This window comes from Lemur catta, chromosome 1 (assembly GCF_020740605.2).
Source record: "Lemur catta isolate mLemCat1 chromosome 1, mLemCat1.pri, whole genome shotgun sequence".
Classification (NCBI taxonomy): Eukaryota; Metazoa; Chordata; class Mammalia; order Primates; family Lemuridae; genus Lemur; species Lemur catta.
The window spans coordinates 265,138,630-265,154,398 of NC_059128.1; the positions used below are offsets into that span (position 1 = coordinate 265,138,630).

The 15,769-nt window shown below is 30.3% G+C and overlaps 1 protein-coding gene across 3 annotated transcripts in view; it reads left to right on the forward strand.

Annotated features, from left to right (window-relative positions):
- NCAM2 (neural cell adhesion molecule 2) overlaps positions 1-15,128 on the forward strand; it is a 518,783-nt gene extending 503,655 nt beyond the window's left edge. For 2 of the 3 annotated variants that reach the window (XM_045557836.1, XM_045557845.1), the window contains 2 exons: positions 11,158-11,277; positions 14,168-15,128. In XM_045557836.1, coding sequence (XP_045413792.1) covers positions 11,158-11,277; positions 14,168-14,279 — 232 coding nt within the window. In that variant the 3' untranslated portion in view covers positions 14,280-15,128. The remainder of the gene's footprint in view (positions 1-11,157; positions 11,278-14,167) is intronic. The other variant, XM_045557826.1, reaches the window with a different exon arrangement.
- Positions 15,129-15,769: the final 641 nt, after the last annotated feature.

Below are 15,769 nucleotides of genomic sequence, written 5' to 3' on the forward strand. Positions count from 1 at the left end.
CTCGGACAAGGCAAAATCATTACTTGTAACCAAAATGTTTGTACCCCCATAATATCCTGTGATAAAAAAAAATGTAGTGTTCAAATTTGAAAAAGATAAACAATCTAAATGAGAAATAGAGTATAATTGATATGATTATTTGAATTTATATTAGCTTTTAAACATGACCCCAAACATTCAGAGACTAGTTTTTGCATGTTATCAAAAATTATATAACTATGATACTTTATTACAAACACATTAATTGCATAGTTAGATCATTTTTGTTTTAAGAGCATTATGTAGCAGAAAAGAGGAGAAATTAAGATCAATTTCATAGAGGATACCATTAGTGTTATATTCCATTTTCATTTGGCTTTTGTCACTTTAAATTACTGTATATCTTGCATTCTCATATTTTTTGTAAAAGTGACTCATAATTATTATTTTATCATATTATCTTTTTATTGTTATTTACCCAAACATTAGTTTATATAAAAAAATTTATTGAACAATTACATAACAAGACACTGTCCTAAATTCTAGGAATATATCTGTGAGGAAAAGCAGATTCAGTCCTTGCCACCAGGAAACTTTTGTTCTGGTAAAATTTTAGTTAATAAAAGCAAATGAATAAATAAAATATTTCTTATAAATACTATGTAAAAATAATTATATTAATCTGAGCAAGGCATGAGAGAACTAAAATGTAAAAGAAGAATAAGAATTAACTAGCTGAAGTGTGTGTGTGTGTGTGTGTGTGTGTGTGTGTGTGTGTGTGTGTAGGGGAGGGTGTGGAAAGTGGCTCTTCAGGTATAGGGAATACACTGTATAAAAGGCTTTGTTGTAAGAGAAAGCATGATTTCATACAAGAACTGAAGAAATATGTATGAAATATCAAATGTGGATTTTTTGGGTGATACTGATAGAGGGGGAAAAAAAGTTAACATTCCTAGTTGTAAGCCTAACAGACAAGGAGATTAAAAGTCACCACTTACTCCTATTGAAAAGTAAAACTCTAAACAATCTGACAATCAACAATTCTTATATTTTTAAAAAATTGAGACTGCAGTGCAAACTGCTGTCCTCAAAATTGAAGAAAGAGAGAGGAGGGTACAGGAAATTTTAATTTACTAGAGCAGAAACCTATAAGCAGCAACCTCTATCAGAACCAGTTCTGGGATAGGAAAAAATGTGGAATATTATTGATGAATTGCTGAGGGCTCAGTGTGGAAAAGTCTGTGCAGTTGAAAACTCCAGAGGAACCCAGACTTTGGGGGCCCTACACTTCTGAAAATTTTACCTTCAGGTGCTTAACTAAGTTCTTATAGTGAATATTGGAGAAAAAAATCTCCTCATATTTCTGGGAATGTAAAAGAGGAAAGTAACTACTTGAAACACACCAAAGCACTCTGGTCCTAACAAAGTCTACCCACAGGAGAAACTATTTAACCAGAGCCTAACTTTTTGAGGTTTTACCAGAGCCTAACCAACCAGGGGAAGGGGAAAGCCCAACACCACCCTGCCCTAGGCTTCCTCCTGGAAATAGCCAACTTTAGCCCACTCTAGTCATTTTGCGCCACTAAAGTTGGGGGAGGAAATACTAAAAAATGAAGATAGGGATAAATGAACAGAAGAAATATTTGAAGTAATAATGACTGAGAATTCCACCAAATTAATGTTAGGCACCAAACCACAGATCCAGGAATTTCAAAGAACACCAACTAGGATAAATGTCAAAAAAAAAAAAAAAAGAAGAATAGCTCACTTACGCACATCATATTCAAAATGTCAAAATGCAGAAAATCAAATATTAAAAAAGAGCCCTTTGAAAGAAGCCAGAGAGTCAGAGGTAAAAACACCTGACTAAGAAAGGAGCAAAATAAAATTTACATCTGACTTATGTGCAGAAGCCATGAAAGCAAGAAGAGAGTAAAGTGAAATATTTAAACTGTTGAGAGAGAAAAACCCCAGCAATCTAGAACTCTGTCTTTTGTGAAATTATCCTTCAAATGTGAAGGAATAAAACCTTTCTCAGACAAACAAAAGTAGAGGGAATTTATTGCTAATAGACCTTCCATGTAAGAAACATTTTAAAGAATATTTTTTAGAGAGAAGAAAAATGATATAGGTCAGAAATTCAGATCTACTGATCTTTTGTTCATTTTTAATTGAATTATTTTTTAGGCTATTGAGTTGTTTGAGTTTCTTGTTGTTATCAATATGTTTGTTATTAATCCCTTGCCAATTGAATGATTTGCAAATATTTTCTCCCATTCTGTAGTTGTCTCATTCCTTTGTTGATGTTTCCTTTGCTGTGCAGAAGCAGCTGTGTGTGATCCCATTCATCTGTTTTTGCTTTGGTTGCCTCTGCTTTTAAGGTGTTGCTCCAGAAATCTTCGCGCAGATCAATGTTCTGAAGCATTTCTCCAATGTCTTTTTCCAGGTTTTTCATAGTTTCAGGTCTTACGTTTAAGTCTTTAATCCATTTTGATTTGATTTTTGCATATGGTGAGAGATAGCAGTGCAGTTTCATTCTTCTGCTTATGGATACCCATTTTTTGAAGAGATGACCTTTTCCTCATGATGTGTTTTAAGTAAGGGAGTATTTCAGAAAAGGAATAAGTAAAAGGAAAATAAAAGTTTTTATTTATTTTCTTACTGTTAATTGATGTAACAGATAACAGTTTATTGAAAATAATAGCATCAGTGTATTTTATTAAATGTGTGTATATATTTATTTATAAGATAAATGTATGACACTGATATAAAGTATAGAAGGGAAGAATTAAGAATAAATTGTTATTATAAAGAACTCTCACAGACTGTGAAGCAGTATAGTGTTATTTAAAAGTGGACTTTGATTAGTTGTAAATGTATGCTTAAAATGCTAGAACAACAACTAGAGCAAGTAAAAAAAAAAGTATATATGACATGCTAAGAAAGGATAGAAAATGGAATCATATAAAATGTTTAGTTAAAATAGCAAAAGGCAGAAAAACAGTGAAAGACAAAAATAGAAACAAGGAACAAGGGCAAAGTAAGAAATTGTAAAAAATATAATGGATATTAATCCAACTATATCAATAATTACTTGAAATGTAAATGGTCTAAATATACCAATTAAAAGACAGAGATTGTCATAGTAGATCAAAAAACAAGAAACAACTGTATATTGTCTATAAAACCTCACAATGAATAAATATAAAGACACATATAGCTTAAAAATAAATGGATAGAGAAAGATATACTATACTGACAGTAATCAAAAGAAAGCAGGACTGGAAAATGATTTCAGACAGAGCCAACTTCAAAGCAAGAAAAATTATCATGGCTCTAAAGGGGATCATATAATTATAAAGGGGTCAGTTCTTCAAAAACTATAACAATTTTAAGCATGTGTATGTCTAACAACAGAGCATCAAAATATGTGAGGCAAAAACTGACAGAACATAGGGAAAAATACATGAATCCGTTATTAAAATTGTATCTTTAATACTCCTCTATCAGAAATGGACAGATTCATCAGGCAGAAAAACATGGAAAAAAGAGGAAAAGGGAGAAAAGAGGAAAAAAAAAAAGAAGGTAATTTTTTTTTAAAAAATGGAAAAAAATAAAGATAATAAATGAAAATCAATAAGGGCATAGTTGAACTAAACATCATTAATCAACTTTATGTTAACAAAAGTGACATACATAGACTACTTCATCCAATAACAGCAGAATACACATTCATCTAAAGCTCTTCTAGAACATTCAATAAGACAGATCACAGCTGTAACACAAATCAGTAAAAGAAAGGTAGCTATAAAATACCTAAAATGCTTGAAGATTTAACAACATACTTTTAAATAACACAAGAAGAAGAAATTCAAGGAAAAAATGTTTTTAAGTATTTTAATCTAAATGAAAATACAACTTAACAAAATTTGTGGGAAGAGGTGAAAGCAATACATAGAAGGAAATTTATAGCATTAAATGCATATCTTAGAAAACAAGGAAGATTTAAAATGAATTATCGAAATTTCTACCATTGGAAACTAGAAAATATGATCAGATTAAGTACAACATAAGCAGAAGAAAACAAACTGATAGCGTAAGAGCACAGATAAATTCAAAAACAGAAAATCAATAGAGAAATCAATAAAACTAAAAGCTAATTCTTTGAAAATATCAATAAAATCACTAAACCTCTACTCAGGCAAACTCGAGAGAGAGAGAGAGAGAGAGCGAGAGAGAGAAAGAGAGATTGAGAGAGATAGATTTACGTTTACTATAAAACCCCTAGAAGCTAATATAGAAGATAATCTAGATGATCTTTGGTTTGGTGACAACTTTTAGGTCCAACATCAAAAGCACAATCCACAAAAAAAAGAATTTATAAGCTGGATTTCATTAAAATTAAAAATTTATGCTCTGCAAAGGACACTGTTAACAGAATGAAAAGACAAGCCACAAACAGTGAGAAAATATTTGCAAATGACATATTTGATTAAAGACTGTTATATATACAAAAAACTTTTAAACTGGATTTTTAAAAAAATAACAACTCAATTAGAAAATGGGCCAAAGACCTTAACAGACATCTCACCAAAGAAGATATCCAAATACCAAATAAGTATAGGAAAAGGTGTTTCACATCCTATGTCATCAGGTAAATGAAAACGGAAACAAGATTTTGTACCACTAAAAGTTATTAGAACAATCCAGAACACTGACAATATCAAATGGTGGAGAGTACATGGAGCCTAGATTTCTCCACTATGCAATTCAGCGATGTAACAAAAACTACTTGTATCCTATAAATCTATTTTTACAAAAATATTATATTCCTTCCCCCCAAAATAAAATTGAATATGCCAAAAAAAAAAATCAGCAAAGGGAAAAGGTACAAGGCAAGAATAAGAAAAGGAAATCCATTCATTTCTGAATGCAGTGGTACAACCACTTTGAAGGACAATTTGGCAGCTTTTCACAAAACTAAACATACTCTTATCTTATGAACTAGCAATTGAGCTCCTGAGTATTTACTCAAAGGAGTTGAAAATGTATGTCCACACCAATACCTACACACTGATGTTTAAAGCTACTTGACTCACATTTTCCAAAACTTGGAAGAAATAAAGATGCCCTTCAGTAGATTAATGGATAAACAAACTGTGGTGCATCCCAACAATGAAATATTATTCATTGTTAAAATGGAAGAAGCTATCAAGCCATAAAGAGACATGGAGGAAACAGTTGCTTAATATTAAGGGAAAGAAGCCAATTTGAAAAGGTTATATGTTATATAATTCTAACCATATGACACTTTGGCAAAAGGGAAACTATAAAGATCAAAGAAAGATTAGCAGGTCCAGGTGTTGGAAAGAAGAGAGGGGTGAATAGCTGGAACACACAGGATTTTTAGGGCAGTAAAATCATTCTGCACAATAAAATAATGGTGGGAGAATGTCATTATAAATTTTTCCAAACCCAAAGAATGTAAAACTCCAACAGTGGATCCTAATATAAAGTATGGATTTTGAGTGATTATGATGTGTCACTGTAGGTGCATTAATGGTAACAAATGCATCACTCTGATGGGAGATGTTGGTAATGGTGGTTGTGGTGGGGCTATGCATGTGTGTGAGCAGAGGGTATGTGGGCAATCTTGTATCATCTGTTCTATTTTGCTGTGAATCTAAGATTGCTCTAAAGAAGTAGTCTTTAAAAATAGAATTTTTATAATTATTCTTTGTAGTTTGTAATTGCTTGGTATCATAGGTGCTTATTTCCTTGTTGTTAAAATAATGGTCCAAAGGATGTATATGTTTGACAGCTTTGTAATAATGAAAGCATGGGGGTGGGAAAATAGAAAAACTAAAAAACATTAATAAATCAGATTTACCCTCTAGTGGACATATTCATATATGTGCTTAGACATATTTATTACTACCTCCAGGACAACCACACATTTATCATCTGAAAGGATGGCTATTGTATTGGTTCCCTCTGGTCAAAAGAATAAGCAAAAAAGAAGGAAGACAGATTGATGCTGGGGAGCAGAGAAGATACAGAATAAAATCCACAAGAAATGTAATTTCAAATATTCCAGAAGGACAGATTAAATTGAATACTTCAGCAAGTTATCATAAACTATGAGGAACACAAGGCATGAAGATTACAAAAGAGAGTGAAAATTTGCTGTAATTGGATATTAAAAGAATCTAATTGGTGTATTTTAATGACTTTCAGCTCTTCCATAATTTATAAAAAGATAATCTCATAGTTTATTTTAAAAAACACAAGATAAATCAGGTCTTATTGGATTCTCAGTCCCAATCTCCCTTTAACTCATGAATCCCTGCTAAAGCATCATGACAGTAGGATCCAAATGCTATTTTGAGTCAAACATTATATAAATACCTGCTCCTCAATTTTAGCTATATACATGGTCCAAAACTTGACTCACAAGCAAGCAATCATAAAATATAAGAAAATAAAGAGAATAAGAAGTCACATTATGATACTCCCTGTCAAATGCAGATATAAGGAACATGAAATTTCCAATATTAAATTTGTTTTTGAATGTCTTTATTTGGATTCTACTTTTCATTTCCTTCCATTCCATTTAAGTCAAAATTCTTCATAGGGAAGTTCTTCATATTAGAGTTAAACCTTTTATTAATATTACCTTCTGAAATAAAACATAGAATAATCATTTTTTTAAATTAGTCATATTTATATTTTAAGATAACTACCCTTTTACTTTTCCCTTTGCCGAACTAATCATTTCCAATGCTTCTTTCATGATTTATTCATTGCCTGAAATCCTTACATTCTGACATTGTGTGTTTATTAATTAATCAATAATATCATCTCTCAAGATAGACCGATGACATCTGACAGCGGCAGAGTACATTGGGACATTTTCAAACTGTAATGCGAAACTCTCTCTGTCTCTCTATTTCTGTCTCTGTTTCTGTCTCTCTGTTAATATAACATAACAAAGTATTAATGCTTATTTAAGTAACTAAAATATTTTAGTTTTAATTACAAGAGAAGTACATATATTTCTATATAATTTTATTAAAAAACTCAAACAACAAAGGAATATATAAAGTAGAAATCAAAGACCTTAATAGTGATTCTATTTACCTCCTCTGGTAATAATATCATGAACATTTTTATGTATTTACTTCCCAGTAATTTTCCATGTAGTCTATAGTTGGTAAAAACATAAGATCCTAGGACACACATACAGACACATACAGTTATTTATATGTACGTGCGTATATATTTATATAAATTATACCAAATTTTTGTTACACAGCAATATAGTTTCAATATTCCATTTCAGCCCAAGAATCTCTGCCTCATTCTTTTTATAAATAAGGAGTATTCCATAGTATTAGATATGATAATGTATTTCTCCACTTCTTTATTATAAAAATTTAGATGAAACATTTAATATCTTTGTAATAAACTGTGCTGTTTTGAACATCCTTATGTATTAATCTTGCAAATATACTGCAAGCTATTAGGTGTAGAGTGGAAGGCCAAAACTAAAAAATGCTGATAAACTGCCCACAAAAGTTAATTCCAATTCACACTCTCAAAAAAATAAGAAAATGGGTATTTCTCGCAGCTTCTAAAATATTAAATATTATTGATTTATTTTTAATTTTTCTTAATCTAAGTGAAAAATATTATTTTTATATTATTTAAGATTTGCATTTTCTGGTCATCAGATCTTGTCTGAGCTTGTTTTATTTTGCCACTTTTTAAGAAAAAGTGCCTCTTCATGTTCATTACACACTTTCATGGAGTTAACTTTTCCTCTTACTTGTTGTTTATAAAATTTGTCCCTTAATCATTTGATTTTTTAGTTGTTACAAATATTGTTCCCAATGGATCCCGAAGTTTGAGTTTGCTTATGATTCCATGGATTAAACGAAACTTTTTATTTTTTATTCAAGAATTCATAAATTTTATAAAATATTTTTCTCAGTTCTATCACAACATTTTTATTTTTGGAAAGTTTATTCAGGTTGCAAATTTCAGTAATGTATTTCCTAACGTAAATCTTCTTTCCATTCCTGGGATTCTGATGGCAGTTAACACTGATTGAGTGCTGCATATATGTTAGACACTATTCTGAGTACTCTATAGGAATTAGTTTGATGTCATTATCATCTGTGTTTTATTAACTACGCAACGGAGGACAGAGTTTGATTCCAGGAAACATACTCTTAACCACTACGCTATAGTTATCATTATTTTCTGTTTAGAAATCTGTTCTAGAAATCTGGTAGGAATTTACATGATGCTAATCAGTCTATGAATTGTAAAAGCAATCCATATTACATTGTTGTGCCAGTTTTGACAAAACATTGCCTCATTCACTCGATAATTGCTCTGAAAATTTTGGTAATAATTCTGGTAGTACCTCAAATATACTTGGACTATAATTTATAAAGGATAGGAGATTAAACTCATGTAAATTATTTGGGTGCTTCAGATATAGCCACCTAAGAGTCAGTAAAATATGCACTTGATATTCCTTACAGTATTTATTGTAATAGAAACAGTTGGAAACAACCTTAATGTCAATTGGGTACTGGTTGTATATATGGTGGTGTACACATAAATTGGAATACTATGCGCCTTGAAGAAGAAAGACTCTGCTTTTGTGCAATAGAACATTTTTATTTATTTATTTATTTATTTTGTGCACTGAGAAGTTTGCAGGTGGTCACTTTTCTTCAGTGGGTGGGTGCTCCTGGCAGAGGGCCCCACAAATACAGAGGCTCACACCTTTTCTGGTGAGGCAGCATTAAATGTTCATTTATAGACTCCAGGTAATACTTAGTGTTAATTGAAAGGCAAAATTACACACAGTCAAGTGTATTATTATTTGTTTAAAAATAACAATTCATTTTAACACATGTGCTGTTATCTGCATAGAATAACCCTGGAAAAAATGTAACAAAAAATTTTTAAAAAATTAAAAAGATCACTATAAATGAAAATAAAAATTTTAGGGACAACTTACCATTTTCTCTTATTAGCTTTTCATTTCCTTTCAGTAATGTTTACTTTATCCTTTCTAGTTTAAAAGTGTTTGTATGTATGTTTATTTTCAGTAAGAAAGTTACAACTAACATCCAAATTCAATAGTTCTTTCTTCTCTCTTAATTTTGTCTTATTTAATCATATATTTGCCCCAATTGTTAATATAATTTTTAAAAAATTGAATCACTTTTCTGCTAAGCCACAATCATTGTCAATAAACACATTTTCCCAAACAGGTATCATCCTCTATGTTATGAAGAATATTGGTATCAGGGAGAATTTTTTAATATCATCAGTTGAAGAATAATAAAAACAAACAAAACAAAACTAAAATTCAATGGTGATGGGCTCTTGAATCATCTTTACTAATTATATAGATCTTGCTTATTGGGGCCCCTGATCAGAGAATATGGCTAAACCTGTCTTAATCACTATCTCTTACAGACATCTAATTTTCAGAGATAAAAACAATTCTTCATTACCCATTTCTAGATTTTCTTTTATTTTTACCAAGACCCATTCTTCAAATTTTGATGCACGTGTTTAAGAGGTATGTACAGACCTAGATAAAAGCAACAATATCAGACCTGCCACCTGATCGAAAGTATTTTATCATCCTTAGTATTTTTTTGTAAAAGTCTCAGCATTTGTGGGGTCTGTTAAATCTTTAGGCCATTGTAGTTTTGTTTGTTTGCTTTATTTTATTTGTAGTCCTAGTTTACATGCTTTTTAAGAAGTAATTTCAATGTCCTGTGTCCATCCTTATAGTAACAAATAGAATAGTTTCACTTTCCTATTAATAAATGTTCCCTGTGCTCCACCTAGTCATCCCTTCTTCCCCCATCCCCTGGCAACCACTGATCTTAGTACTGTCGCCATAGATGTGCCTTTTTTAGTATGTAATATAATTATAATTACACAATATGTAGCCTTTTCAGACAGGCTTAATTCCTTTAGTAAATACATTTAAAGTTCTTCCGTATCTTCTCATAACTTGATAGCTCATTTCTTTTTATCATGAGTAATGCCCAGTTGTATGGATGTAACACAGTTTATTTACCCATTTGCCTATTAGAAGACATCTTGGTGGGTTATAATTTTTGGTAATTATGAAGAGAGTTGCTATAACATTCATGTGCAGAGATTTTGTGTGGATATAAATTTTCAACTCATTTGCATATGTAGAAGCACAAATGCTAGCTTATACGGTAAGACTATGTCCCTGGGTAGTCGAAGCCCCCATCCATTTCTTATTTTTTTTTCTGTACCATATTTGAAATCTGTATTAGGAGTACATCCCTTCAAACTCTTCTATCTCACTTCTTCCTTTACCATCACCAAATGGCTTCCTTTTTATTCTGTCTTTTTGTTCTTTTTACTGAGATATGCAACTTTGTAGTAAGCTTTTTATTTTTCATCAATTATGAAGAATTGGATTTACTTTCATATTTGAGAAATCTGACAGAGATGATATTAGGATGTGAAATTACAAATGAAAATGCATGCATATGTGCTGCAATTATTTTATTATTTAAACTATTTTCTTGAAAACATGAAAAGATGTTAAATGTCAGTGATTACATTATATTCAAAATCTTTCATATATATTGGGAGACATTTAGAACAGTAAAACATACATATAAATATTGTCTTCCAAATTTGAAAAAGCAATATTTCTTGTGCATTTCAAATGTTTTAAAATATTTTACAAATGCTTTTCAAATATTTTTTAGTACTTTAAAAATGTTTTAAAATATTTTCATATTAGGAGAAATGAAGCCACTTCATGCTATAAATTTTATTTAACAAAATATTTTTATTTATTTCCAAACAGAAACTGTACAATAGAATTTAAAATGTGAGCTACTTTTACAAAATAATTGACATGATTTTGATGAGAAAAAGAGATATTAAAAAAATGAAATTTTTTCTGTTTTTTTCTGAGTGGAAATATAGGGTGAGATAAATTTAAATTAAAAAAAGAATTCTTAGCGGTAGTCTTAATTTGACATGTTGGATTTATTTGGAGGAAGGTAGGATCAGGTGGGGATTTTAAACTGTATTCCACAACGCATTGATTTTTACATTGCACAGGTATGATGTCTTTCTTTATGTTTCTAGGAAAGATGGATCAAAAGAACCAATAGTAGAGATGAGAACAGAGGATGAAAGAATTACTAATCATGAAGATGGCAGCCCAGTAAATGAACCAAATGAAACCACACCACTAACAGAACCTGAGTACGTATATTGAGATGCTTACTTATACTTAAATCAGTATTTTAAAAGTGATAACCCATCATCATTATTTGTAATGTGTATTTGCAATAGTTATTATTTGTAAAAGAATTATACTGTTTTATTTTCATTGAAAGTATGTATGAATATTTAAAACCCATGTATATTGAGAAATTTCAAATAAAACTGTTATCAATGTCTGAGAAGGTCCATTTTTAACTATATATCTCTACTTTTAGGCAAAAATATGAAACAGACAGAAAGAAGTATGTTACAGAGTTGGAGTTTCCAGCACTAATCTTACTCTTTAAGAATGTAATACTTTGACTTTCAAAATAAAAAAAAATTGATTATTACTAAAATAAAGGTATATTGGGACATTAGTCATCACTTTCAGTATTCAAATGACAGTGAAATATACCCAATATCATTAACAAAAAGAATATTTTCAAATAAAAGGAGGAAATACAGTTAAACTATTATTTTAAAGTCTATGTAGTAAATGATGCTTGATCTTCATTCAAGACTATGTTATTCATTTCTGCATCCCTCATAGCTCCATTAAAACTGTAGTAGATATCTCGAGTAAACCTGCAAAGAGGAACATGTGCCTCGCTTAATGTACATTAAATTTAAAATGATTCAAAGAAAAACCATTATTAAGAAATTGTAATAATTGTGTTCTTTTGAATGTATATGGTACTAATGGTGCTAAGAATGGCATGGTGATCACAATCTTCTTTATTGCTTACCAAAATGAATTTTAAATGTTATTATTTTTCAAAACAAATAGCTCTTTTTCTATATCAGCTAGTATTCCCTTGCAGAGTAACATGATTTAGATTTTTCACCCTAAATTAAAGGCAGAGTGTTACAGCTGCAGAAATGATTTTCTTTTTGAAAGCCCCTCTATTTGTCTTAAAGGGGCTGAAATGATTAATATTTCCATAAATACAAAGTATCACTCTACAGTAAAAGTTTGAATATAAATCCTGAAGCCATTGTTTTGTGATTTCATTTAGAGATTATTACATTCTGAATTGAAGTTAACTTTTTGAAGTGGGTTCTGTAATGTCACCTTCAAAAATTAGAAATCTTTTCAATGAAGCAAAATATTACACAACAAAACACATCACTGTTTATTAAATAACATTACAGTGTTATATTGGTTTGCATGGACTCTAGTTAAGACAATGTCCTTGGACTGGGGCTATATTTTGAAGTGCAAATATAATTTAACTACTTTATGTCTCAGTCATAGAAGTAGTAACCATAAAATAGAATTAACAGTAATCTTTAAAAATATTTAACATAAACATAAGTAGTGAGACATTATACATTCAGAAATACACCATCCAAGAGTATTTGAAAACACTGGTTCATTAAAAACTCAAGTGGATCGCTTGAGGTCAGGAGTTCGAGACCAGCCTGACAAGACCCCATCTCTGCTAAAAATAGAAATAAAAATTATCTGGACAACTAAAAATATATATAGAAAAAATAAGCCGGGCATGATGGAGCATGCCTGTAGTCCCAGCTACTCAGGAGGCTGAAGCAGGAGGATCGCTTAAGCCCAGGAGTTTGAGGTTGCTGTGAGCTAGACTGACACCATGGCACTCACTCTAGCCCGGGCAACAAAGTGAGACTCTGTCTCAAAAAAAAAAAAAAAAAAAAAAAAACTCAATACATAGCTCTATGAGTAAGAGATATATTAAGCATTAAATTAACCTCTTATCATAACTCTAAATTTATCCAAATTTTGATGCTAGGAATGACTCATTGTTTTTATAACTTTTATTGTCAATATTTTCAGTACTTGGGAACGGTAGAAAGAACAATGAGTGAGCTATTTATAACATATGTAAAGAGCCTGCTTGCGTTGGTATGATGGTTCTTTATTCCCAACAATGGATTTTATTAGTTTTTGCCTATGATTACTTTTGACTGATTAGTTCTGACTGTTTTGACCTTCAATGTTTTACTTTCCCTATTCAAAAATTTAAAATAAATTACAAATAAGTCCCAGAGAAACTAGCATAGTAACATTCACTCCCTCATAAAATGGTGAGATTAAAGTCACAGTGGTAGATTAGTACACTTTGTAATGAATTGTCTTGATGTGGAAAAAACATTTTGTCAAGGGAGGAAAAATTACTCCCAAAAATTACATTCAAAATATGTAATATCAGTGATTTGAGAATGTTAGAAAAAACTGGAAAGCATGATTCATTGGCATCATAGTAAGATTTGTGAGGCTGTCTTAACATTAAGAAATAAATTGTTATTGCTCCAGATTCCAATTGAAACCAACTCTCAAACAGTGTTCTTGTAAGTTATATAAAAGTGACAAAAACAAAATAATAGTGAAAAGAGACCAAAGAAAACATACACAATAAACATAAAAAAGTGAAAAAGTCATAAAATATATTTTATTTGTATTAAGTTCCAAAGAATATTGATAATTCAACCAGTTTCTAATTTTATGTAACAGATTCTGGCAACAATTATTCATTGGTTTTATTTGAAAAACTTTAGTTGACATATAAAAATGTTTTGCCTTTTTACCTTCCAAAACACTGAATTATATTTTTAACATCAGCAACTAGTTACCAAATCTAAGCACTCTATAATGAACAATTTGGGACGTCTAAATATACAAATGTATTGTTTCATTTATTCTTCTACATTACATTACATTTTTACAATAAACAAAGTTCATGGTATAATTATCTTTTATATTATTTTATATCAATTTGATATTACTTTAATAAATTTAGTTTTTTTTCTTTCTAATTATTGTAGCATATTTCCTGTCTAAAAGTACTTAAATGTTAAAGGATATCTCTCAAAATACCTTAGCAAATGAAGATTATTTTTTTCTATTTTCTTCCAGAAAATTGCCTTTAAAAGAAGAAAATGGGAAAGAAGTTCTAAATCCAGAAACTATAGAAATTAAAGTTTCTAATGATATCATCCAATCAAAAGAAGATGACAGCAAAGCATAACGACAATACTACAGCAGCTTGAACACCACTACAAAGAGCATTTGGATTGCAGTGACCCTATGACCAAAACTATTCCATTGACCTTAATTTCTTGGGAAACTTCTAGCTTGGAATAGCTTGTACACATATACATATGATCAAAATACTCCTGCCCATGGTCCATTTCCTTTCATTGTCGTTGTTGTTGTTAATTTTGTTAAGAATTTCAATATAGAGACCTGACTGGCACCAACTCGGGTATTTAATTTGATTCTATGGCTGACGTACTGCAATTTGTTATTTGGCTAAAATGCTCTATTTCTTCAGAACTATATTTCTTAACACCAACAAATATAGTTCAACGTCTCTAACAAATAGAGGTTTAAGATACAAAACAAAACAAAACAAAAGCTTTGTGAGCTACATGTATAAAAAAGCCCTGCATGTTTATGAACGTATCTAGGGCAAATAGATTTTTAAAGTGGCTTTTAGCTTAAGATGAAGGCAGTTAATAAAGATTATACTTTTTATCAGGGGAATTTCAGGGAATACGGGCTTGAAGGAGCCAGTTGTCTTAAGCGGATATTAAAAATTGAGAAGAACTTTGGAGATTTCTTTTCAAGTTATGATTCAGTACATTTTCAACATTGATTTTTGATAGACTGAAGTGCCAGATCAAAATTGTTACCCATTTGAAAGAATATACATTGTGTGTAAAATTAGATTAGAAAGATTACCTAAATCTCTCTTTATATGTGTCATATTCATTCATAATGGATTACACAAAAAATAAATGTATTGCAAGTGAAAATAATATTGATTTCTGCCCTCAGCTTCAAATAAAATAAATTGAAATGGGAACAATATCAATATGGTGTCTTGATATATTTATAAATATGTGATTATCATTTATTTTTAGAATAATTTATCAAAAAAGACATTAATATTCAAATACTTCAAATCATATATTCAGACACATTTTTAGCCCATAGTTGTAGGTAATCTTTAAGAGCTAATGTGCCCGTTGTTATAGATCCATCATTACATATAATTGGCTAATGGAAATTATAAACTTAAGACTGGTTAAATTAAGAATAAATTATTTAACATTTAAATGTGTCATAAAAGTGTAAATGATAAACAGTTGAATTGCCACTCTGTGTTTTTTCCTGGATGTTTTAGCTAGAAGTCATTTTAAGATTTTGATAAATAATTTTGGTTGGAGAAATTCCTCAAATATTCAAAACAAACTTTCTAATATCACTTGTTAGGGCCTATACCAGAATAAAATACTTATTAACTTCCAAGCTATGCAAGCTCCCAGAGGTAAAAACTGAAACATGCTTTAACTTATATGTAAAGTTTTAAAAAGTACATATGATAATAAATATACATACCAATTGGGAGCAGATTTTAGATTATTTCTTAACCTAGAAAGCCAAAGGTTTCTTTAGGCCCCATCACATTTAGAACCTTTGGTGTTTCAGGTGTATTATAGCTCAGATATTGAT